The 26707-nt window shown below is 40.8% G+C and overlaps 1 protein-coding gene across 6 annotated transcripts in view; it reads right to left on the bottom strand.

Moving 5' to 3' along the window:
- Positions 1 to 26707, bottom strand: part of SMARCA2 (SWI/SNF related, matrix associated, actin dependent regulator of chromatin, subfamily a, member 2) — a 180190-nt gene that overhangs the window by 61097 nt on the left and 92386 nt on the right. For all 6 annotated transcript variants that reach the window (XM_032291007.1, XM_032291010.1, XM_032291009.1 and 3 more), the window contains 4 exons: positions 24214 to 24377; positions 18028 to 18255; positions 14154 to 14231; positions 9345 to 9563 (listed from right to left, as the gene is read on the bottom strand). In XM_032291007.1, the coding sequence (XP_032146898.1) occupies positions 9345 to 9563; positions 14154 to 14231; positions 18028 to 18255; positions 24214 to 24377 (689 nt within the window). The remainder of the gene's footprint in view (positions 1 to 9344; positions 9564 to 14153; positions 14232 to 18027; positions 18256 to 24213; positions 24378 to 26707) is intronic.

Here is a 26707-nt window from a genome sequence, read left to right as displayed (position 1 = left end):
AATTCTGATACTGACTGAAACACGTAGCTTTATTGATTAACAAAACAAAACAAAAACTTGTCAGGTGTGGTGACTCATTCCTGTAATCCCATAACTTTGCGGGGCTGAGGCAGGAGGATCACTTGAGGCCAGGAGTTCAAGACCAGCCTGGACAATAGAGTGATACACTGTCTGTACAAAAAAACACAAAAAGTAGCTGGTGTGGCAGTACATACCTGTAGTCTCAGCTATTCAAAAGGCTGAGGCAGGAAGATCACTTGAGTCCAGGAGTTCGAGGCTGCAGTGAGCCTGGGTGACACAGTGAGACCCTCTTAAAAAAATAAAAGTAAAAATGCAAAAAAAACAAAACAAAACAAAACAAAACAAAACAAAAAAGGACAAAAACCAAATCTTGATTCAAAAAAACCCAGACATATTCCTAAAACCATTTATTTCTCTGATTTCTCTGTAATAGTTTGCGCCATTAAAAGATAATGTTAAGTTACTAGGGCTCCTTAGTATCTGTAGGCCAAATTCAATTTCCCATGGTTACTTTCTATGACTGAGTTTGATTTCGGAGCTGAATTCCGATTTCAAAGGAGAAAACTCAAGACCAGAAAGTCCACGCATCAAAGTTTTAAAAATCAAAACAATTCCCTCTCACTCCTCAACCTTTAATATTTATTTTAGTGTCTTTTAGTTGGACCTCTGGGGACTATTCTATTAAATTTATTCTCCCAGATTATATTAAATAGGAAATATTAAGTCCAATGGGCTGCTAAAGCATTCTAGTCACTGGATTTAAGATAAAAATAAAAATTAACAAAGTTCTTAAAATTATCTTATTAGTGTCAAGTATTTTTCCAAACAATTCACAACCGTTACCGCCATTAATTAGTTCAGTGCTTCCATCCTAAAGTATTGAAGGACCTGGAATTTGGCAAAACCCAAATCTATTTTCTAAGGCCTTAGCTCTCCCTTGTGTATAAAAACGGAAATGCAGCTTGCTAGGAAATTTTGCCCCCGTAAATCTGATGACCCAGTTTTAAAAGCTAAAATGTATTTGATAAAAGAAAAAATGGTTCATGTTTGCCAATCTCACATCTTACAGAAAAAGCAAGAAAAGATTTAAAATGACAAAAAAGGAGCCAAAGATTACAAATATGATGCACATTATGCTTTAGAAAAAGGATCCCCCTGTGAAAAATACCTTGCCAGTATGAAATAAAGTATTTTAGGGGAAAAGTACATCTCCCAGAATCACGAATGCTCTTGGCTGAAACAGAGCCAAGAGGTTCCAGCCCCTGTCTGTGATTTCAGGCTGGATCATACTTAATCCAGCCCAGAGGAGGCATGAGCTTGTTTGAAAGATTTCTAGGGAGAGAAAAATCCACAGCCCACCTCTTCACACATGTGTGGAAATATTTTCTTTCTCATTATGTATTTCCAGAGAATTTCAAATATTTTGTTCTTTAACCTTTCTTCATACGTTCTCCAGTTCTTTGTGACTAATTCTGCATGGATTTGTCTGCCTCTTCCTGTGTAGAGTTTAGCAGTTTGGCTTCCTGTGACGAGAGGCCAACTCAGAGAGCTTTTCCTATATTTGCAGCTTGGTATTATACAGCGTTCTAAAGACACTAAAGTAAATTCTCTTGAGATCTATCACATTTTACTTTACTCATTAGCCCCTACTATTATAAATGTTAAGAATCTCTTTTTTTTCTTTTTTTTTTTTTAGACAGAGTTTTGCTCTATTGCCCAGGCTGGAGTGCAGTTGTGTGATCTCAGCTCACTGCAACCTCCACCTTGGGGGCTCAAAGGATTCTCCTGCCTCAGCCTCCTGAGTAGCTGAGATTACAGGCACCTGCCATCACATCCAGCTAATTTTTGCCTTTTTAGTAGAGAAGGGGTTTCGCCATGTTGGCCAGGCTGTTCTTGGGCTCTTGACCTCAGGTGATCCGCCTGCCTCAGCCTCCTAAAGTGCTGGGATCACAGGGAGCCACTGCGCCCAGCCTCATTTTGTTTTTTCTACTTTATTGAAGTTTGGGAAGAAGAAAACCCCAAAATAATTTTAGTGGTCAGCATACATTATGATGGGGACCCCACTTAGGCACAAGAACCATGGGAAGCTCAGGCTTTCACCTTGTGACAGACTGGTCAAGGAGGAGGAATGTATTCTGTCTTTCTGCAAGGTTCCTCTTGAAATTCTATGGCTTCTAAAACTTGCTGTTCTCTACTGCCCAATTTAAAGATCTAAAGAACTAACTCTCATCACTATCATTTACACAGCATTTATTGGGGCCCAACTGCAGACAGGACATTACAAAACAAAGCAGTGTCTTCTCTTGTCACCAGGAGCTTATTCAGTATACCAAAAGAAGTGTCTATACATTCAGACATAAGGACCTCACAGCGGATATACAATGCTGTAAGAAAGGTAGCTAGAGACACAGCAAACAGGAGGGACTTTTTAAAATTACAGTCTCAAGACATTGTGAGACAAAGGCATAGTACTCTCCAGCTGGCTGGCAATTGCATATTATCCAGAGCACATAAGCTAGAATGCATTCCAATTATCTTCAAGTGCCGTGGGGCAAAAATCACTCACACAGCAATTAAATAAATTCAGGGATATCACTAAATGTTTTAAGAAGGGAAGGATTCTGAAGTTGGCAGAAGGAGCAAAGGAACAGGAAGAATAGTAAAACAAGGCATTCCAGAAACCACCTTCCAGCCCGCTTTGTGGCTCTGCAATCACCCCAATTTTGCAGAGCCCTGGCTCCATAATGGTGACAGCCTTATGGTGTTAGAAACAGCACAGCCAGTGTACTCAGGGCTGACATGAAACCAGAAAACCCCGTCCCGCTGGGCTTGTCAGAAGTCTCTGCCAATTTAGGTAGATGGAATGCTTGCTCTCACATATAAAGAAGCAAATATATGCTTCCAAGAAATTAACAAGAGGGCCCATTTCTTGTGCATGTGCAAATATACAAACATATATATTTAATCTGTAATATAGCACTGTTATCTCCTTGGGCAGGGCACACCATGGGAAAGTTATAACATTGTAATGGATAGAATATTTGTTAATCATGTTAAAATTCTCTTTCACACTTTCTCAAAGGGCCGTCCCTTGTTCGGGAGAGTGACTCATTGACTTGAGCAGAATTAGGATAAAGTTGGTATGCTAAGACAAAAATGACAATAACACCTCTGACTTCCAAAATAGGATAGTGAATTCCCTTCACCACCTTTACAATCAAGAGCCAAACCTGGTGGACCGGGATCCTCAGAATGGCACCAGAAGCCACAGCACGTGGTGCTGTCACTTGGGAACAGGAAGTTGCCACACGACAGGAAAGCAAGGGGACAGCCTTCTTCCATGGAGGAAATGGGAGTCAGAAGGAAAAGAAGTAAGGTCAGGATTGAAGATATCGCTACGTGTTATATAATAAAAAATTTGTCAGGCCAGGCGCAGTGGCTCGTGCCTGTAATCTCAACACTTTGGGAGGCTGAGGCAGGTGGATCACTTGAGCTTAGGAGTTCGAGACCAGCCTGGGAAATGTGGCAAAACCCCATCTCTACAAAAAATACAAAAACTAGCCCGGCACAGTGGTGGCATGCACCTGCAGTCCCAGCTACTCAGGAGGCTGGGGTGGGAGGACTGCTTGAGCCTAGGAGGTCAAGGCTGCTGTACGCCAAGATTATATCACTACATTCCAGCCTAGGTAACAGAGGGAGATCCTGCCTCAAAAAAAAAAAAAAAAGAAAGAATTTGTCTGGTCTTTGTCCTGGGTTCCTGGCATGGGATTTCCAGAGTGATAGGAATACCTTTGTTCTGGTAACAAGGTGTCATGTGTGACAGGCCCCGAAACGGCTCTGGATGGGCACTGGTCACCAGAAAAACCAACCATGTGACTAGAGGGTTGGGGTTTTGAGCCAGTCTGACCTCCAGGGAAGGCAGAGAGGCTAGGGAACGAGTTCAGTCATGTGGCCAATTATCTAATCAATCACGCCTATACATCATGAAACCCCAATGAACACTCTGGACACCAAGGCCCGGTAGCACTCCCAGGTTGGTGAACACACTGATGAGCTGGAAGACTGATGGACGCTGACTCCACGAGGAGCAGCCAGAGGAGCCCAGGTTTCCTCCCAGACCACATCCTGTGCCTCTGTTCATCCAGCTAGTTCTCTTGATTAGTATACTTCACAGTGAATCTGAACATGTTGCAAACGGCACTTTCCTGAGTTCTGTGAGTTGTTCTAGCAAATTATCAAGCCCAAAGGATTCATGAGAGCCCCTGCATTTATAGTTAGTCAAAAGCGTGGGGGCCTAGAGACCCCAAAGTTTAGCTGATGTCTGAAGTCAGGGCAGTCTTATTGGGGACTATCCTCTTTAACTTATGGAGTCTGTGCTAAGTCTGGCTAGTTTGTGCCAGCACTGAATGGCAGCTGGGGTTGAAATGCAATACTCCCCCTTCAGAATCCAAGCCTGGGATGTTTAGAGGCAGAGGTTGAGTGGAGAGGAAGAGAATGAGGCATTAAAAATGCTAAAGGTGGATTTATTGGAAAGCTAATGAAGCTTGGGCTTTAGGCCTCTCACAAGCTCCTTCCAAAACTCTGGGAGGATCCCTCACTATGTGATCCCAAATATGGTCACATACTTTTGTAAAATATGCAAACTTAACATGTTTTTGAATTGCTTTCTTTAAAAACCTCCAGGACCCACTCAATCATCAGATTCTAGAAGCTTCAGGTTTGTTGAGGAAAGGGCCAGTTTCACAGCACCTTGAATGTTCTAGTACAACGTAGCGAAATCAGTCAAAAGGGTTTGCAGACTTCCAAACAGCACACAAAAGAGCTAAGAGCACTATAAGGCCCAAGAGGCCAGGGGTCTTACGAGACGTGAGAATGCAGGAAAGCTGCTAACTAGCACCTGTAGCCAGGCTCCAGATTTCAGATCACATCAAGAGCTCTAAAAGAAAGATGAAACTAGCTGCATGTAAAGACCTCCCACGACAGGAACACACCAGCCCCTGTATGCTCAGGTCAGTGGAGACCCACGGGGAACAGGAGAACCAGGGTCGCTCGCCCTCAATGCCACACTTAAACACTACATCCTTATCCAGATGCCATCTTGGAGAGGAAGATGGGATGGAAGCCCCCAGGGGAAGAGAGAAAGAGCTCACAGGAGAAGTGAATGTTGAACTGACTACCACAAAAAAAGACAAAGTTACCTTGAGACCAGCTAACACTTAAGTTTCTTCAGTGGAAATAGGAATTTCAGAACAACATAAAATATCTTTAAAAAAACAAAAATTAACTGAGCTGTGTTTGAAATTGTGATCCTCCTGATTAAAAATGACATTATGAATGCAGAAAAAAAATTTAAATTCCATCACCTAAACAGATTCTCTAAAGGACACTGCAGGAATTTTTAGCATGCCATGATTACAAAATAAAACTTGTCTACAATGAAACCACATCACCATTTGCAAAGAAAGTGACCGTGACACTTACATTTAACCTAAGTGTCCTGAGGCAGGGATAGCTAAATATGCACCAAAATCTTGTTTTCCTGGGCTCACAGCCAGACCACATTTCTGTCTCTTTTACAGCTGCAGTGGCCACATAACCAAGTTCTAGCCAGTGAAATTATAACCACTTAGGCAGGGCCAAGTAGACTGCTACACCCACTACTCCACGTTGTTTTCCCCACTTCCAGCTCAAGTGGATGGAGATGACCAAGCTGGCAAAGCCTCTGTCAGCCTGGATCCCTGAATGACCCCATGGAGAACCCTGTCCTCACCAATCAGGAACACCTACCATGGACTTTCATGCAAGCGAGAAATCAACTTTTATTCATTTTTCTGGATAGGTCCATGGACAGGGCATGTTGAGGACCATCTGTTGCAGCGGTGACCATTACCCACATCTATCTAGACCCTTATCTGTCAATCCAGTGCTATTTCAATTCGGCAATTGTTGAGCACTCAGTATTTGCACACGAGTCCTAAATTCTAACAAGATACAGAGCCAGCTTATCAACTAGTGAGGAAAGCAGGCAGGTTGGCAACTACCGAGAATATTAGGAAACAGACTGAAGGACAAGCAAAGAAACATTAAGAGCACAGTTAAGAGTTCAATTAATATTTATCTGTGAAGGTGCCACTGGAGAAGTAGCAACTGAATTGGGCCTTGAAGGAGGAGGAAAGTTCAAGAGAAAGGGGAAGGTAGAAAAGTTCAATCCAGACTGGACATGAGTTTGCAAACATTTATCCTTGGTACTGTGATGCTAAAGACAGAACAAAATAGTGTTCTGTTTATCCCAGGGAAAAGAACCAAGGCCAGTGAGGAGAAGCTACAAGGAAAGAAGATTCCATTCAAAGGGAGGAAAAACTATTAATCAGAGCTGACCATGAACCGGAGGGGCTACACAGACAAAAAGGTACTTTTTCCTTTTAGGGTGGCCAGCCTCCTGGCACAGGAACTGCAGAGAATGTGATTTAAGCAAGGGATGGGAAGCTGTTCCATTCAGCTGCCTTGCAGCTTTGCGATGCTATGTATCTTCGATGTCTCTGCCAAGCAGGCTTTGTACAACATTGCCAGGAAAAAGAAGAATTATTTTAGCCCTGTTACAGCATTTCTTACACAGTGGTCCTTGCCAAACTCCCTTTCAAGGCCATGTTGGCTGGGTTCATGCAATGTGTTAAATCACAAGCCAGTAGAGAACATCTCTTTACATCCAGGCCCATGAGAACCCCTTCAATATCATTTTATCATCAAAAAAGCTTCACAGGCTGATATTAAATAGGATTGCTGCTGGTGAACACCAATGACGGGAAGCATCTAGTCTGAATGCTTAGGTCATGGGGCATGTTGCATCCACTGCATGTCCTAGTTAACAGCAAGGTGGCCAGTTCATACCTAATATGGGCAAGCAGTTTTCAAAAGACTAGATTACAAAAAGGTATGTTACAATAAAGCTGTTTGGCGAGCAGTTTCGTCCTTCTTGGATGACTTAGTATGTTGCAAGGCATTTTAGGATTACAATTACAAAAACCAATTTTCACAGTGTAGTTTTGTAAAACAAACTAATTTTCCACTTTTAAATGTGCATGCTGTAGATAAAAGGAATTCTACTCTATGCACTAAAAAGGGAAATGCTCTCCTAACACTACTGATAAGTTAGTCACTTTCCCTTTCCTTTTAAGGTTGTAATTCCATTTTCACAAACACTCATTGAGTCTCTACTCTATGCTAGGCAGTGTGCTAATAATCAGGGATATAAACTGAACAAAAATGAGACAAAAAAAAGCCCAGATATCTTAAACTTGAAAACTTCCTGTGATTCATAATGTTGTTTTTCTTAAGGGCAATTTCCAGTGATTAAAAAAAAAAAAGTTCAGCTACATTCTTGCCCAATAAACAAGGTTATTTTGCTTTTAATGTCTGGAGAGTAAACATATCAAAGCTTAGCTTTAAAAATTTGGCCCAGCTGGGCTCAGTGGCTCACGCTTCCAATCCCAGCACTTTGGGAGGCTGAGGCGGGTGGATAACCTGAGGTCAGGAGTTTGAGACCAGCCTGACCAACATGGTGAAACCCCCATCTCTACTAAAAATACAAAAAAAAATTAGCCTGGCATGTTGGCATACACCTGTAATCCCAGCTGCTGGAGAGGCTGAGGCAGAAAAATCACCTGGACCTGGGAGGCAAAGGTTGCAGTGAGTTGACACCGAGCCATTACACTACAGTCTGGGTGACAGAGGGGGACTCCGTCTCACCAAAAAAAAAAAAAAAAAAAAAAAGGCAGTTGGCCCAGATTATTAGTGTCCCATCTGCTATAATAATACTCCAGGTACTCAACTTATGGCTTAAACAAAAGTTTTCCCAAGATCAGAAATTAATATTAACTAAAAAACTCTTCATATTATAGACTGAATCCTAATTCTATAACTACAATCTCAATAGTGAAACAGAAAATTCATAAAACCACATGCTGAGGTCACTGGAATATTTGACTGGATATGACAATAAACTAATCACACAAATGTTATATTTTATACACAATTGTTCAACCACAAATAATGAGCAGTGCTTTGTTAATATCTTTCTTTTCAGAATCACACAGGCTTGCATCTTTTCGAAATTCAGGTCACATCTCTCTCATCACACAACATCCTGAGTAAATCACATCTCAAGTGGTGACAAGACCTGTTTGCCTTTGATATCTAATCTCAAAATTCTGCCCACTGCCTTTCTACCCACCTACCTACCTATAACATGGTTCCTAAAGTCCATTTTTCACAAAGCTTGGGAACTGTATTCCCTTTTGATAAAATAAACAACTCCCCAAAGCTTTTGTTTTGCTTGGTTTTTACCCAAATGCACTTACTATTTCCAGCATGCATTTACAGGCTGTGTCTGGAATGCATGCCCCAGGTTGCTGTGCCCATCTAGGTACTAAGTCTACTCCCAAAAATGGGAAGTAGAGCTAACCCTTCAAACGAAAGAGTCACTGGGGCCTCAGTGTTCACACACGTGACTCCTAAGAGCATTTTGATATTTCTGTGCTCCCCAGGGAACATTCTGAGATTTCAGTCCTCAATCAAAATCAGAAATCACCATTTTCCAAAGGGAAAACAACATAAACAAACACCCGAATAACATTTCCAAGCATCAGTGACCCGAGTCCCAGGCTCTAGTCTGTGTTTGTGATGGACAGAGCAGATCAAGCTGAAATCCACCATTCAAATACATAAGCACCCACAGGTTCTGTGCTTTCTAACCAGCTGTGTGTCCTGCATACTCATGTCACCTCTCTGTGCTGCAATTTCTTCATCAAACCAAGCGAGTACAAAGGCACCTTCCAGCTCTAAAAGTACTATGGGTCTGCAAAATAACAACACAGTTAGAAAACTCTGCCATCCCTGAACTATCTGTGCAGACCTTGCAAGAGCAAAACCTCGATTAAAGACCATGAAATGAGGAGGAACAATTAAAAAGATCTCTAAGGTGCCCTTCCACATTTTGATTCTCGGTTGAAGAGAGTGAGGCATGACCAGGCAATTGGTCATAAAACATTAGTGGTTCTCACAGCTCTCATAATCCTGTGCTTCCAATGGCCAATTCTGCTCTAGCAAAAAATTCTGCGTATTTTCTCCAAGCACTGCCTTGAAATGCACAACAACTTTATCTTTGAATGCAACAGCAGAATGACTTTATCATCTGTGTTCAAGAGCCCCTTCCTTTTGACTGTGAACTCAACCTCCTCAGAAAATTCCAGCTCTAGGCACCAAGTTTCTCCAAGCCACCAAAAACACTCCACCTAATGAGAGCAGGTTAGAAAAGCCACGCTTACCCTTAGCCACTGCTTCTCTGTGAGGGCGTCACTGTAGTCCACGTCACGGCGCTGGCGAGACCCCCTCCCAAATATTTTCTCCTCCTCTTCCTCACAGGTGAGTCTTTCTACTTCGGCGTCATCCTTAATGATCCAAGAGGGCAGCTCATCCTCCTCCATTAGGCGGGGCTTGCGTTTCGGGTTCCGAGCATCTTCCCTCCGCCGGTCCATGTCCATTCGCTGGAGACATTAACAAAAGTGTCAGTGAGAGGAAGGGCTTCTGTATGGTATAGACTTTACAGTACGTACCACTTTCCCAAGTCACTTCCTATGGCCGCAGGGTCCCTTTCAGCCTCTCTCATCCTGGTTGACTTCTTATAGCTCATCCCTAAATATCTAGGGAGACATTGCACTAAGTAAAATCCCTTTCCTTCCTCTGTACCTATCTTTTGAAACTTGTTCATACATTTAAAAAGTACTCTTTAAGAATTTCCTTTTCTTTGTGTGTGTGTGTGTGTGTGTGTGTGTGTGTGTGTGCGCGCGCGCGTGCAGAGCTTCTTTATAACAGTGGAACAATTCAAATTGGTAATGCATTTGAAAACTATGCTCTCTTGGCTATACAATTCTTTGCTTCCCCAGAAGATACTTACTCTTTGAGTAAAGAAAAGAAAGATCTTTAAGATAGTTTGCTTTTATTCAGTAGGGCTTGTGCTTTGAATTGAACAATCAGGAATAATAAAAAGGTGACCCAAGGTGTCAGTACAGAATAGTCACCCACAGTTGGACATGTGGAAGGGACATAAATGGTTTCACTAGTCCACTGGCCATGAATATACTAAATTTTCAATACCTCATGGGCACTGTGGGAGGAAGGCTCTTGAATTCTTTACATTTTAAATGTTGTTCTCTGATGAAAATATTATACCACAGACAGAGCTCAGAGGAAACTGCATCCCAACTGATCTAGTTGTAAGTGAAATGGCTTCCTTTCAGAGGCTTCAAAATACCTACTTCCCCACCTTCTCTTTTTTTAATAATCCAATTCACTTCTAAATAAACTAAGGGCCACATACCTGGCTTTAATCTAAAATTAAACAATATGGATTTTTTAAAAAGTAAATAAGCTGCCACTGAATTTCCATAGACATTAATTATGCAGAAATATAAACACTAGCTAAATGTGTCATTTCCACAATGAAATAGACCATTAATCGTTGGGTTATTTACCTTTTCCCTCTTCCTTTGGTTCTACCGTAGTGAAATTGGGATTCAATATAATGTTTTCTTAAAAGCTAAAACTGATGAAATGTAAATGAAATATCTACTTGAACCCAAATATGACCTCTAGAACCTGTTTTAAAATTAGCGGTCAAAGCCTTTTAAACTATGCTTCCTACACATTTTTGGAAGTCATTACATGTCCAGAATCTGGTATAGGCTTGGGAAACTAAGTCCCCTTGGTTGACAAACATGGCCACCGTGCTCTGTCATGTGCTGTAACTAGCTCATGATGCTTCATCCTGTCTTCTAAGGCTTTGGTATCAGAAATGGGATCCACCAAACCTTCATAATTAAAATACAGAGGATGACTTGTTTTTTGTTTTTGTTGTTGTTTTTGTTTTTGTTTTTGTTTTTTTTGGAGATGAAATCTTGCTCTGTTGCCCACGCTGGTGTGTAGTAGCGTGATCTCAGCTCACTGCAATCTCTGCCTCCTGGGTTCAAGCAATTCTGCCGCCTCAGGCTCCCAAGTAGTAGGAATTACAGGCACCCGCCACTGCACCCAGCTAATTTTTATATTTTTAGTAGAGACGGGGTTCTATCACATTGACCAGGCTTGTCTCGAAGTCCTGACCTCGTGATCCACCTGCCTCAGCCTCCCAAAGTGCTGGGATTACAGGCTTGAGCCACCACGCCCAGCCATTAGGATGCCTTATTTACAGCAGGATCTAAAGAGGGGCTTCATGAGGCAACCTCCTAATAATTATTAGAAAGCTAATAAGAAAAAAACATTTTTTGTTAATGTCCTATACTGAGATGATGGAAAATTGTCATTTCAATCTTTGCTTTTACTGCTACTATTATCTATACCAAAAAATAGCCTTTGAGGTATGTTTAATCAATATATTTCTATGGGCATTATTATTGCTTATATATTTGTCCACAATTAAGATAATAAATCTTTTCTGATATAAAAGTAAATTATGCACTTGTTTCTTTTTTCTTTTAGGAAAGGTAGATTCAATTAAATAAGATAAGCTTAAAGTCTTAATCACTGCATCCTTCCCTAGAGATTTCTACCCACAAAATACCAATATAAAATCTTAATATTAAGGCAAAAGTAAAACGTATTATTTAGTTACTAGGTGAATACATTTGTCTTGAGATCTGATTATAAACCTGATGCTTACAAGTACAGTTAGTTTTAAAAGTGCTTTTTGTCTTTGTAGAGAACACAGCTTCTAAAAGCTTAATGTTTGTATGTTAGCAAAATGTTTCAGATACTTATCTTAAGCTGCCAAAGATCTTTTTAAGTAAAATTCCTATGGAATCGGTATGAAAGATAACTTTTTCCGAAGTTACATTTTTAGAAGGAGACAGCAAGACATGCTTTTTAAAAAGGTTTTTATTTTAAAGAAACTATCTGCTTATCATATGTAAACCAGTGTCTATAATATAAAATCAAGTAAGTTTGCATTAATTTCAGAGAACTAATTCTTTTCTAATAATGGATAAAGAGTTTAAATATTTAAAATCCAAAGATTTATTCTAGCTCACATTCCATTTTTGTTTGTCACTAAACTTTTTAATCGGTAGCTGGCGGAGATTCAAATTTTATTTTCTGCCCCCAGGTGGAGGTGCTAATGAATAGTGAATTGGCCAAAGGCAGCCAGCAGATTAGAAGAAACTAAACCAAAATCTGTCTAATCCTTAAAATAGAAGCCAGCCTTCAAGAAACAAGCAAAAAATTCACAAAATCAAAGTGCCTACAAAAAGTGTTCGCTAACCAAGCCTTACCTGCGTTACAAGTCCGTTCTTTGAGTGGTAAATAGTCCCACGTTAAAAGAAGGCTGTGCCTTGAGGAGTCATTCAGATTTTTTCTGAGGTTTTCCATTTCTACAAATAGCCCCAAAGTAAGGCAGGAAAGTATACCTACCCCCTTACTTCAGGGCTGCTGACGGAATTCTCCATTTCTGGGCCTAAGCTAATCTGACAAGCAGCTTGACCTCTCCAGTGTCTTGAGAGCGTCTGAGGCTTTAGCAGTGCGAATTATTGCCTAACAGTGATCAGCTGAGGGCCTCCTGCTTAGCTGTTTCCCAGTAATCTGCATTTTAATTAGTTCATACAGAGAGAGAGGATGTCTATTTCTGATATGTATCCTTAACCTCCCTAAATAGAAAATATTGTAATCTTTGATTACGGTGGCCAAAGAGTGTGAGTTAAGAAATTTAGATTTTATGAATGCCCTACACTGACCGTGCCATTAAGTCTTTCTTACTGTCATTCCTCTCTGAAATAGCTTTACTTGAGAAGAGTGGTTCATTTCAGGCACCTAAGGAGAAAGGGAGTGCACATTCCAGCTTAGGAGTTATTCCCACAGCTACCTGAATTTTCCTGAGAAAGAATTACATATCTTTCATTGTGGAACATTACATACAATCAATGTTCCCCAGAAAAAAAGTCACACACACAAAAAATAAAATAAAAATAAAAAATAACATAAGCCTCTCCAAACAGCTGGGGTTCCATTCTCAAAGACCGTCTAGGTTAAAAAGGTGGAGATTGCAAACCCTGTGGATCATATGCAGCCCACAGTTGCGTTTTGTTTGGCATGCAGTGTCATATAATAATTTAAAAAGTTGAATTTAGTTGCAACATTTTAAAATCTAGAGATCACATATAGAAACCTAGACTTCCAACTCCCCTTGAAAATTTGTCATTTCTGGCGACACAGGTCTTACATTTCTACCTTGCAGCTCTGTCTCCCCATAGACAAAGCATCTCTAGTACACCTACCTCTGCCCACTTGCTTCACACATACAGATTACTCCTGTAAGACCCGATGGCGTTCAAATTCGGGACCTCTAACTTTAGGGCTCTGTAGGATTCAACCATCAAAGTTATGGTTTACATTTATTCCCTCTGTCATCAGTCTTTGATGAAGATGAAAATGATTGAAGGTACCTGGAGGGAAATCCAACTGGTTTTGATCCTTAAATGAAGGCTAGACCTTTATGCACACCTTGAAGGTTGCCGTTTGTTTAAGCAGGCTCTCTTCAACAATTAGAAGAGGCACACCTGTGTTGTTTTAGCTGTTCTTGTCCACCTGTCTCCCTAAGGAGCATGTTTGCTTTAATCCTGTAAGGACACAGCTAGGCACTGTTGTAAGTTCCAATGCCCATTGGAGCCAGATAGGATTCCTGAATGACACTGGCCTTGGATTAGAAAGAAACTGGGAGTAGGAGGGGGTCTGTGGTAAGTTGTAGACCACATGGCCTGTCCATAGAGTGCAGCTGCTACGCGGCCCTGGCCAACTGCTTCCACACAAAGATGTGGGCCTGGTACTGCCCCATCTCATTTTTCAAGAGAAGCCAGAAATCGGGGTTCTTTTTATGTTGGCAATGAATGGGAAATTTTACAAAAACACTGCTTGGGCCAAACAAAATAATGTCTGCGGGCTAACTCCAGCCAGTTTGCAGCCTCTGAGCTGAAAGAAAGGCATAGGCTTCACGAATGAAGTCCTGCCAGGCACGAAGGCTCCAGGCATTCTGCTTAACAGAGAAAGGGGCAGAGGAATAAGGCATTTGTTTTCACGGTTTTCTGTAACATTACCATAAAAAGGTCAAATTCTTCTTCTCGGCGAGCAATCATTTGGTTCAGAGTCTCATCGTCTGGCACTTCATCTTCTTCCTGGGGTTAAAAACAGAGTGATTTAACAGGTTTTAGGAGAGAGGCTGGACAGCTGACTCAAGGTACAAACAAGTAAGTGATCTGTCCTCCAGACCAGAGGGGTCCCGGGTCTCAAGCCAGAAAGAAAAAGGAAGGGGTTGCTGGATTTAGTACTTGCCATTATTATTTTACAAGCTATTAAAGCCATCTTCCCAGAGCAAAATCTGTTCAGGGAGGAAACATGGTGTACTATGAGAAATAAGAGTTCTCCTGGGTGTGTATCTTGATTCTGTTACTTTTAAAACAAGTTACTTCATGACTCCCCACCTCAATGACCTCATCGATCATATGGACATAACATCTACTTCACAGGGGGATGTAAGATTTTAATAAGGAAATCCATATGAAAAAGTACCTAACATTAATTCTTTTAATTCCATTTACCTTATGCCAAATATAAACGCTTAGTTTCAAATCCTTACAAAAAACCTAAGTATATGAAACATAATTACTAGGCACTAAGACAATAAAAATCACATATATGTGCCAAATAACCTTTGAGGTGTGCTTAATTAATATATTTCCGTGGGCATTATTATTGTTAATGGTTAGAGCTATGGATGGGACTACTGAAAAGGTTTCAATAGCAAAAAAAAAAAAAAAAAAAAAAAACCTCAAAACCTCAAAATTATACTTAATGAAAATAATTTAAATGAAGCAAAGAAAGCATTACAGATGAGCTAAAATTTTCATTTTATATTGCATCAAACAAAAGTATATTATCTATCTGTTAATTCCTCAGAAACCAGCAGTTCTCTGGATTTTCAGCAATGTTAAAGATGACTTCCACACTTCTCAAAAATGATTCTAAAAGTTGGGCATAAACTACAGGGCCTATCTTCCCAAATTATTTTTATCATATGCTGAGTGGGCTTGTTAAAAATCAAATGGGGAATTTCAGTGTATCAGCTGAGGGAAGAAAGGGGAAAACGCAGAACTTTAAACATCCAGTTTCACAAACTATGTTCAAAATGAGGCAACTTGCTTTAGAGAAAGAGTATGAGTGCACTAGCGGCTCAAACGAGATGACCATGTTGGCTCCCAAGATAACGTCTTTCACACTGCAGGAACTTAGTAAGCGTTAGAAATGAATGCAATCCAATAAAGTAAGAAATCTATAATTCAAGATAATAATTATTTCTGAAAAACCTTCTATTCTAGTTCACCTCCAGATTGATTAAAGTCAATTTGTCTAAATATTACATTTCATCTGACAAAGACGCAGACTAGCTGGGAGTGGGTTTAGACTTCACAGTACGAAGTATCTGGTAATGCCTCCTCTGGTGAACAGATGTCCCACTTTGCCTGCTTTCTTCCTAGAACCACACATTACCCTCTCATCACCTGTACAATGAGGGGCTTAGATGACCACGTGCTCAAGATATAAAGATTCTCTTGTAAACTGGCAAGAAGCCTGCCCAGGGTGATCTGACCTTCATGGAAAACCAAATGGCTGGAAGTGTACAATGCATCTTCCTGGGTTCTCTGTGCCCCAGCACTTCATGGTTGCGTCAACCATGGTGATGACAGCCTATGCTGTCTTGATTTTTTCTGGACCAGAACCCTTGACTGCGATCTCTCAGTGTTTTCAAACATCTTTATATCAGGACACAGACCACCCTGAAAATGGTAACATTTGTCTGACACACTGGCAGCCAAGAAGGGCCAGGAAGCCTCAGCAAGGCTGCTCACAGCTAGCCTTGCTGGCAGGACCACTGGAGGGGTCCTGGCAGGACCACTGGGAGGGGATTGCACTCCAGGCCTCACCTGGCAGCCCTTAGGCATGGGAGAGATCCACATCTCCCTGCTGCTTAGGAAGGCTGGAAAACTCCAGGCTTCCTTGATTCTGAACCAGATCAGGTACTATTTTCACAAGGCCTCCACAAAACAAGCAAGCAAAAATGTAGTGGAGGTGACTGGCTGAGTGTCAGCTCTGCTCACATCTGCTTTGTCACAGTATAGATCCCTCATCATATTGTTTTCTTGGAAATGTCCAAGTGTATAAACAACAACAACACAACAACAGAAATCACCGGACAATCTGACTCCATATCTGTATCAAATATTCCATTTCAAGAATCAGAAATTATAGATTATTTGAGATAAAAATTTTTCAAATGTGTGAGGATAGTGAGTGCATGTGCATATGTATTTTTCATCATTTTCATGAAACCCAATGGATAGCTCATCAAAAACGTAAGACTGACAAATACGAGGCATAATACAAAAGTGCTCTTCAGTTTGCAAATGGGTTGATTTCAGGATTCCTTTCAGAAAAAAAAAATGCAGACGGTCTCTGGCTTAAGAATGGTTGGACTTAAGATTTTTTGACTTTCTGATGGTGCAAAAGTAAAACACATTCCATACTCTACTAGACTTAAGATGGGGCCACATCCTGGTATTTTCAACTTACAATGGGTTTGTCGGGATGTAACACCATTGTAAGTTGAGGAGTTGTAAGACTCTTTTTTTTCATCTGTTTATAAGCCTTCAAGACTTTTTTTTTTTTTTTTTTTGAGATGGAGTTTCGCTCTTGTTGCCCAGGCTGGAGTGCAATGGCACGATCTCAAGACACTGCAACCTCCACCTCCCGGGTTCAAGCGATTCTCCTTTCTGAGTCTCCTGAGTAGCTGGGATTACGGGCATGTGCCACCATGCTCGCTAATTTTGTATTTTTTTTTTTTTTTAAAGAGACTGGGTTTCTCCATGTTGGTCAGGCTGGTTTTGAATTCCCAACCTCAGGTGATCTGCCCGCCTCAGCCTCCCAAAGTGCTGGGATTACAGGTGTGAGCCACGGTGCCTGGCCCTGTTCATAAGACTTTTAAAAGAATCAGGTTCATAATTTATAGCAGACTGCAAAAACACATATCCTATTTAAGGCAAAAATCAAATTATATCTAATATATGCAAAGAAAACAGAATTCCACAGGAATATGTAAGGTAAACTTACTCTTCAATTTTTAATTCATTCCCAGCCAGTTTTATGATAAGGACTGCTGCTGATACTCTGTAGTTTGCTAGACTACATACATATGTTTAAAAATCTATTTCAAATCCATTTTGGAATGAATATTTATTATAAAATTACTAACACCGGCAATCTAAAAATAATACAAATGGCAACCCAACATTCCCCTAATAAAAACCTAACCAATGCATTCTTCATACAACCCTGACAAATAAAGACTATTTAAACAGTATTTTTCCCGGCCTTCAGACGGCTCTTAAATAAAAATTTGAAATAAAGGTTAAGGTCATGCTTTCCAAGTGCAAGTATAGCTAACTGTGTGGAAGATGGCTGTGAAGCCTTGTCCTACAAACGTGTTGAAGCTCTGTGATCCCTGATCAAAAGGCAAAAGAGACAGACGGCTCTGGAGGATGAGAAAAAGAGGGCCCCTTCCAGCTTTGTCTTGTCTCATCCAGCTGATTTTGTACCTCAAGTAACCTCTCTGCAAATCTGCATCTGCCCTACAGAAGACAGCACTGATGGTACAATAAAGGAGCTGGTTTTACCACCCTGGGAAAAAGGAGGGAGCACCCAAAGGCAAGCCTCGAGGTTCTTCCAGCAGCAGCTCTTAAGACATTCATTTTGGATAACTTTCAGAGGCTTTCTGTGGTTGGGATCTAAAACAGCAGTTAATTTATTCAATTTCATTAACACCAGCCCAAGAAGTTCTTTAAACAAAGGGGTTATTCTTAGTTCTTCAGAGACAAAAGGCCACTGTTTGATTTCATAACTTAGGGCTATCTGTAATACCTCATTTTCCTCTTCATGCTCCAAGATGGCCTGCAGGAATGCCCTCCGCTCGTGGCTTGAAGACTTTTGGTCAAACATGCCTGCCTGGATCACTTTCTGATCCACGTTCAGCTTGTACTTTGCGGCCGCCAGGATCTTTTCCTCCACGCTGTTCACGGTACAGAGCCTCAGCACCCGGACCTCGTTCTGTTGCCCGATGCGGTGAGCTCGGTCTTGGGCCTGCAGATCCTGTTTGAGGGGACAATATGCTGTGAGAACTGAGATGCCTGGCTTAGGCATCCCAAACCAGACCCCATCCCAGGGAAATATGGAAGGGTTATGTATTTCACCTTTACTTAGGTAAGATTTTGCTTACATTTCATTTTATTTTTTATTTTTTTGAGATGAAGTTTTGCTCTCATTGCCCACGCTGGAGTGCAATGGCACGATCTCAGCTCACCAACCTCCACCTCCTGGGTTCAAGTGATTCTCCTGCCTCAGCCTCTTGACTGGCTGGGATTACAGGCAGGCGCCACCACACCCAGCTAATTTTGCATTTTTAGTAGAAACGGGATTTCTCCCTGTTGGTCACACCGGTCTTGAACTCCCGACCTCAAGTAATCCACCCACCTCAGCCTCCCAAAGGGCAGGGATTACAGGCTTGAGCCACGGTGCCTGGCCTTTTGCTTACATTTAAAAACACATAAGCTACCTTTGGAAAAATTAAAGGTCATTCTTAGTTGAAGAAACCTGGGTTTAAATTAACCCAATCAACTGAAATACATCTCAGGTTCTGAAATCCACGTATCATATAGTTTTCGTCTGTCTCTAGGTTCCTCATCAGGATTAGCCCCTATCTAAAACATAAAACAAGACACCAACGTCCAATGTCAGAATTATGACTTACATATTACCTACAACTAACCTTAAGTTGCAAGAAATGCAACTTTTCTTTGGTGTGATGTGTTGAAGATTATTTTTCAAACATCACTGAATGGTTGTACATTCATGCGTTATACACACATACATCTTACTACACACACACACACACACACACACACACACACACACACACGCAGAGTGATTGCTCAGGTAGTCAATTTCCTAGAACCTAACCCTATCAAAGACTCAGTCTTCAATTTGGGAAATGAAAAGGACTGCTACTTGGGTAGTCAACTGGTGAACTTTTGGGGACAGAAATTTGTCACTACCTATCAGAAGTGTTAAAATTGTTTATGTCTCTGACTCAGATATGTCACTTCTGAAAATACATATTAAAGAAATAATCATAGATATCCACAAAGATTTAGAAAGAAGGATGTACCCTCTCAGAATAATTTAGTATCTATAATGGCTTTAAAAAAAAAAAGAATTAAACATTCAACAACGAATTGGTTAAATATAGTATTCTACTCTATGTATGTACCAACAAAGTATCATAAAAATTATATCGAGGCCGGGCGTGGTGGCTCACACCTATAATCACAGCACTTTGGGAGGCCAAGGCAGGCAGATCACGAGGTCAGGAGTTCAAGACCAGCCTGGCCATGATAGTTAAACTCCATCTCTACTGAAAATACAAAAACTAGCTGGGTTTGGTGGCAGGTGCCTGTAATCCCAGCTGCTTCGGAGGCTGAGGCAGAGAACTGCTTGAACCCAGGAGGCGGAGGTTGCAGTGAGCCAAGATTGTGCCACTGCACTCTAGCCTGGGTGACAGAGTGAGACTCCATTAAAAAAAAAATTATATTGTAGGAGATTTAATGACACAAAGCTATAATAAGTGAAAACAAGTCAAAAAGAAGCATGTGCATTCTGATCTTATATGTGCAAATTTATCTATGTCAAAAAAAAGGTGGGAGGATAAACACCAACATGCCAACAACATAAATCTCCAAGTGATAAGATTATAGGTGTTATTTCATTTTATTCGCTTTGCTTACATTTTGCTTTTTTCTGCTTTAAATGTTACTCATATATTAATAAGAAAAAAAGCTTTAATGAAATCTTTAAATAAAAACCTTCATAAGCCCATGAAGCAAGAGTCACCTAATATTACAGCTACATAATAAAAACTTTTTGGCATGTGGCTTTTATTCATTGTGGTCCAGGTGGTGGTATCTGGGCCAATGTGAATTAGTTGTTTACACAGGTCCCCCAATAGACTGTATAGATTTTTAGGGCAAAGGTCTGTTTCCTGTATCCCACATCCCTGGCACCATATTTTGCACAGAGTTCAACAGCTGTAAACCCATCTTCTTGACCAGACAAGTTTCTTGGTCACCTGTTGTAGCACAAGAAGGCAGCAGGCAAAAGGCTGCCCTGGAGATTTGTTTTGCTGCACAGACCTTTAAAATTAAGTAGTCAATTAGGCAAAAGCTTTTCCTTGGCAGATATTTGAATAAGTTAGTATAAATATCATAGTGTTGAGCCATGAAAACAGCTGGAACCCATCCATGTTAGATTATTTTAGAATGTGAGGTGGATCATTCAAATCCAAAGCTGACACAAAACTCTACCCTAAACTTCTTTTTTAAGCTTTCAGTTCAACTGTCCCTCTCAACATATCTTCACCAGAACTGCTAACAGCAGTCAAGATGACAAGCGCTGTGTCATCAAGCTTTGCACTATCTCCTGAAACAGAGGCCAGCAAACAGTCTCTAAAAGGGGCTCAACAGCATTAGTAAACATTCTAGGCCGGGCACGGTGGCTCAAGCCTGTAATCCCAGCACTTTGGGAGGCCGAGGCGGGTGGATCACGAGGTCAAGAGATCGAGACCATCCTGGTCAACATGGTGAAACCCCGTCTCTACTACAAATACAAAACATTAGCTGGGCATGGTGGTGCGTGCCTATAATCCCAGCGACACAGGAGGCTGGGGCAGGAGAATTGTCTGAACCCGGGAGGTGGAGGTTGCGGTGAGCCAAGATCGCGCCATTGCACTCCAGCCTGGGTAACAAGAGCGAAACTCCGTCTCAAAAAAAAAAAAACAAACAAACAAAAAAAAAAAACATTCTAGGCTGCCTGGCCCAGAAGCAAAATTTGAGCAACTGTTCTCACCAAAAGGCTGATATTCTTTTTGTCACCATTTTCTAATGTATACTTTAAAAAGCAAAAACCATTCTTCACCTGCAGGGGCTGCAAAGACAAGTGGCAGGTCAGAATGAGCCCATGAGCAGATTGCTGACTCTTGTCCCAGACGATGCTAACAAAACCACAAAAATACTAATTGCAGGGGGCAGCAGAATATGAATAGAATAGGTGAGGAAGCAGGATACATGGACAACATACAAGCAAGGTAAGACATTAAAGAATCCTTGGGAATTTGCTGCAATTAGTTTTGTTTGGTGGTGGTGACACTAATGTGTGTTTGTGTGTTTCAGGTCACCCATCTAATTGGAAGGTCACAAAAGTTCTAGGATGGAGAAGTTTAATGAAATGTGAGCTTGAGTCTCTAAGCCAAAATGTGGGGGGAAATATTGTGACAAAGAAGTAAGTGCTGTAATTATTGGATGGATTACTCAGTATTTCTGAAGTCTCAATTAGCTGGTCTGAAAGTTCATCACACTGACTTAGGTCTGATAATACTTGAAGCCAGAGCGTGGTCTGAGAAGAGGGCCTGCAAGCTAAATGTGGTTGACCCTTCTGCAATAGCAACACAGCTGCAGCTCCATGGGTAAAAAAAACATAAGTACCAACCCATGTTTCTAATCAACAGTTTGGAAATGAGAGTCTTGGCAAGCCAGAGGGATTTTTTGTTAATTCCACGATCGTGAGTTCTATCTTTGCTTCTAGGTAGGGCCCCGAATTAGCAGCATTAAGGTCTCTATTTGTCAACCTATGTCAAATAAAGCCCGTGTTTTTACCAATGTGCCTTCATTTTGATTCAACATGATAATGCATGCTTACAGAAAGTTTTCTTCAATGCATGCTGAAATCAACCTGGTAAAAAGAGCTCCACAATGTTCATTTGGGGGCCATGCAATCTCTTTGCAAGGTAGAAAGAGCTCAAACCCAGTATTCAAACTGAAACCTAGACAGTCATGGTTTGAATGATCTGGTGGGGTGCTCATGAGCAAGCTAGCATTTACTGGTTTCCTTATGTATAAGATATTTTGAGGATTACTTGAGGTGCGATATGCAAAGTGCCTAACAATATTTAATAGAGTTCTGTACCTTTCAAATGAAAAGTCAGATGCATCTTTATCACTCTAAAATCACTGATGTCTGAAAAAGAAAACTTTGACCAAACTAATGCTCATATTAAGCAACAGATGAAAAATCTGGTCAGCTCAGTTTATTCATATCAGGTGGAAGCGAATCCATCTACGGCAGCTAGAAATACTTTCAGAGGCCCAGTGTGAATAAATTCAACCTGTGGTAAATTCAACCAGAGAAAAATCTGGGATCCTGTGTTTTGCTGCCGAAGTTTTGGTTCACATGCAGTTAAGAGAGAGCTATTTCGTGTTACTGCAATTTACTTTGATTCCAGAATTCAAAGTTTTTAACAGAGAGAGAAAGGAAAAAGGGGAGGCGGGGTGGGGTGGAACATCATACAGATGTTCCAGAGTTCTTTTCCATGTTACATAGCATTTTCTGGAACGGTGGCTTTTAGAATTTACACTGTTCCAGTGAAGGTAAGTATCTGAGACTCAGTTGAAATGCTTATCTCCGAAGAGAGAATACAGTAAATTCTCCACCTATAGACAGTCTTCAATACTTAGGTACCAGCAGGATAATCTAAACATCTAACCACATTGAGCACACCAGGAGGAGAGGAGTCACATCATGTCTTCTCCCCTTACTCAGCCTAGCTCAGTAACTGCTGCATAACAGACACTCAATAAATGTTTGTGGAACAAATACTGAATCCAAAATGGTACAAAGGAAAAGTGCAGATGTCTCACATCAACATGAATTCTACCCAAGCCTTGGAATGCAACACTTTTATATATTTATAAAAATGTGTAACCATATTTTCTGAAGACTTAGAACTAATATATTCTGTGCTGATGGCTCCCAATCCTTTTCAAGATCAGAAAATTTTAATAGTTGCTTTAATTAATTCACCTACAGGCTCAAGTGATCCTCCTGCCTCAACCTCCCAAAGTGCTGGGATTACAGGCATGAGCCACCACACCTGGTCTTCCTTTTCACTATTTTGAATTCAACATTTGTTCCAGCATGAATCAAATCTTGACAAATATCATCCTACCCAATATCCTACAGACAGGTGCCTCATCTCCCAGAGTAATTTCGAAAACCAGTGCCATAAGAGACCCACTCCATTTTTTTTTTTTTAAATCAAAGTAGTACTTTAAAAGGATAGCCCTAACTTACCTGGCTAAAAGAGCTTTACAACAACAAATGCTCATTAGAATACGTTTTGATGATGGCTTTTTTTTTTTTTTTTTTTGAGATGGAGTTTCGCTCGTTACCCAGGCTGGAGTGCAATGGTGTGATCTCGGCTCACTGCAACCTCCGTCTCCTGGGTTCAAGCAATTCTCCTGCCTCAGCCTCCCAAATAGCTGGGACTACAGGCATGCACCACCATGCCCAGCTAATTTTTGTATTTTTAGTAGAGACGGGGTTTCACCATGTTGACCAGGATGGTCTTGATCTCTTGACCTTGTGATCCACCCAGCTCGGCCTCCCAAAGTGCTGGGATTATAGGTGTGAGCCACCAAAACACACAATAAAAGGTTAACTATGGTAATGCTGTTTGGCCTTGGGGAAGTCACTAACCCTGCCTAGGACTCAAGTTTCCTTGACGGCAAAGATGCAAATCACATTAACTGTCTCACAGGTTTGTTGTGAAAACTGAATGAAAAAATGCCCAACAGGCTGGTGCAGATTAAGGGTCCCATAAATGATGGGTTGCTGTTGTTCTTACTGCTATCATTTTCCAACATTTTTTTATTTATCCTCCATTAAACATACCTTGTTCAACGGCAACCCCAAGAGATGGGATTAAAACTAAACGGAAACTGAGTTTTTCTACCCCAAACTTCAATTCTTCAAAGGCATATGTGGGACATCATATCTATGCTCTAAGGCATTTAAGAAAACAGCCATAAGAATTGGCTCCAAGAAAGCAACAGCCCACTCGTTTAGTTATCTGCTCTGTCCCATAAATGTGAATAATGAAACTGATCATCTTTTAGTTCCTCTCCAGAGGGAGGCCTGGGCACCTGAGTCGGACATGCAGACCTGATGAGGATTCCAGTCGCTGTCAAAGATGACCACCGTATCAGCTGCCTGAAGATTTAAGCCCAGGCCTCCAGCTCTTGTGCTCAGCAAGAAAATGAAATACTGGGATCCAGGTTCATTGAATTTCTTCAGCAAAGCAGCACGATCTTCAGACTTGGTGGTGCCTGAGGGGATCAGAAAAATTAATTTGCCAATTAACTCTTGTCTGAAAATGGCGCAGAACTAGACAAAAAGGCTTGCTTCCTTCGAGAAATATACCCAGACTCCTCCTAACACTGGTGAGGTAATTTCCAGGCCTCTGTACTTTTGGAAAAAACTTTGAACATTTTGCAATTAAATAAAGACAGAGAGAGAGAAAGAGTTTATACATTTCTGACGAGGCATCTTTGCAACTTTACAAATTTTACAAAATCCTTACTCTCACCTAAAACAATGAAAACATTTTTTGGATTTATTTCTGTCATTTATAACAACAAATAATTTCAAGAACACACACACTTCCTTCCTCTCTCTCACACACACATACAAACACACATGTGTGTGCTGATAGCTGTAATAATGGCTTAAAGAAACTTTGCTGATAGGCATTAAAGCAAGGACTTTTTTTATGCCAAGAAAATATAAACAAAAGGAAAGCTGTTTTCTACCACTTTACCATTTGGATTACTACTGAGTATAGTCTGGCTGGTAAAAACATAAAATGCGAACGAAATTTTTTTTTTTTTTTTTTTGCAAATGGAATAATTTTATCCTTCTTAGCAAGACTTAAAGCCAAAATAATCCCCCCCACCCCGCCAAAATAAGGAATCTCTTAAGTCTGTTTCTCATGTTATCCTACTCTGCTGAGTTCAAAGCATGCTAAATCCAAACCAACTAAACAGAGCAGCGGGTTATATACTTCGGGGTGGTTTGGCCCACGGAGTCTCAAGAGGCTCCAAAATAGTGAGTAAGCAGACAGTACCAAACCCCAGAGTCTGGTGCTTACTTTTAGGACATACTTGCATTTTGGATGAGCCATTCAATCACATAGTATATATTTGTAATGTATTTACCTAGCCATTCATGAAATGCACTGTGGAAGGGGAGAGAAAAAAAACACCAGTATTTCATCTGATCATATTTCACCAGAAATGCCTAGACGCTGAGTTTTGAAAAGAAGGCTTTAGGTTGTTGGGAAATACGTACGCATGTTATATGATAGTCCCCAACTGGCTGCTATTCAAATATTATTTCTACATGTTGTTCTTTAAGGATGAAAACATGCCAGCAATTTATTTCAGAGGATTAAAACATTTAAGTGATTATAGCTAATGAATCAAGTTGCTATGAAGGCCAAGTTCTCAAACATGGAGACAATCTGTTTTTCACATTTAATAAATATAAAAATAACAAATCCCCTCCTGAGGAGAAAGAAACAAATCATTTCCCTGCATACGGCAAACAGGGATTAGGAATGAGGGGTCTGGGGGCGCTCCTCACTTAATGGAGTAACGTTCTTTAGACCCAATTTACTTTCTATGTTAGGTTTCGAGTTCAGGGAACTGGTGAAGCCCTGACACAATCAATTGTCTGAGTTTAGATTCTGAAGGAGGAGCACTAAGCATGCTTTGTTGAGTGAGGTTTCAAATGTGGAGTTCTTGTTTCTTTTATTTCCAGAACTGGCTTTCTGACATCATGGTGAACTATTTGTTCACGATTTTAATGGAAGATGTGTTCTGTTCCGCCATGAAACCTTCTCTATCATCTTTCCAGCTGCAAGAATTTAAAATAAAATTACATGGATTATTGGTTCACATATTTCCCCTCTGCCTTAAACTGAATGAAAAGCCACAGAAACCAAAAATTTCTTCTAAAATGGGGAGAGAAGAAATAATGACATCTGTGTTTCCGACAGCTGGGTACAAAAACTATACATCTCTGCTCTCAGGAGGGAAGTGCAACAGTTTTGATTAACTGAAATTAACCAGTTGATAATCACATGGATTAACGAAACAGAGCAGTTCATCTCATCAGGTCTGCCTGCCCCGCATCTGCGTGCTTTTGCTTTCTTACTTTTTGTTATTTTTGTTTTCTCTTTTTCCATGAAGCTGAAGGCTGCAGTAGCTGAAGGCCTTGCTGCTGAACACTCAAACTTGACCTTCACTAGCTACTTTATAGATAACATTCATAGGTCACCATGGTTATGGTTACTTCAGTTATTTTTCAAGAACTTTAGCCAGCTGTGTCCAGTTCGAACCGGTTGTCACCACTGACCCTTCCACCAGGCCTAAGCGAAGGGCCCAAGCGATAGCCTTTTGATGTCAGACAGCCAAAAACTGCACTGTCAGATCATGCTAACACTGCCATTTTCTGCATGTATGTCCTAGGAAATGCCATGAACCCCAGCTATGCTTGTGAAGAATGAACCTGTTACTTCATTTTTCCCCACTGCCAATCACCCTTCCTTGTGCCTTAGATCACCTCACTTCCTTACCCCATAAATATCCCTAAGACT

The sequence above is a fragment of the Sapajus apella genome, unplaced genomic scaffold (genome assembly GCF_009761245.1).
Source record: "Sapajus apella isolate SASKATOON/1434 unplaced genomic scaffold, GSC_monkey_1.0 scaffold24, whole genome shotgun sequence".
Lineage (NCBI taxonomy): Eukaryota > Metazoa > Chordata > Mammalia > Primates > Cebidae > Sapajus > Sapajus apella.
This window is presented reverse-complemented; position numbering and strand designations above follow the sequence as displayed.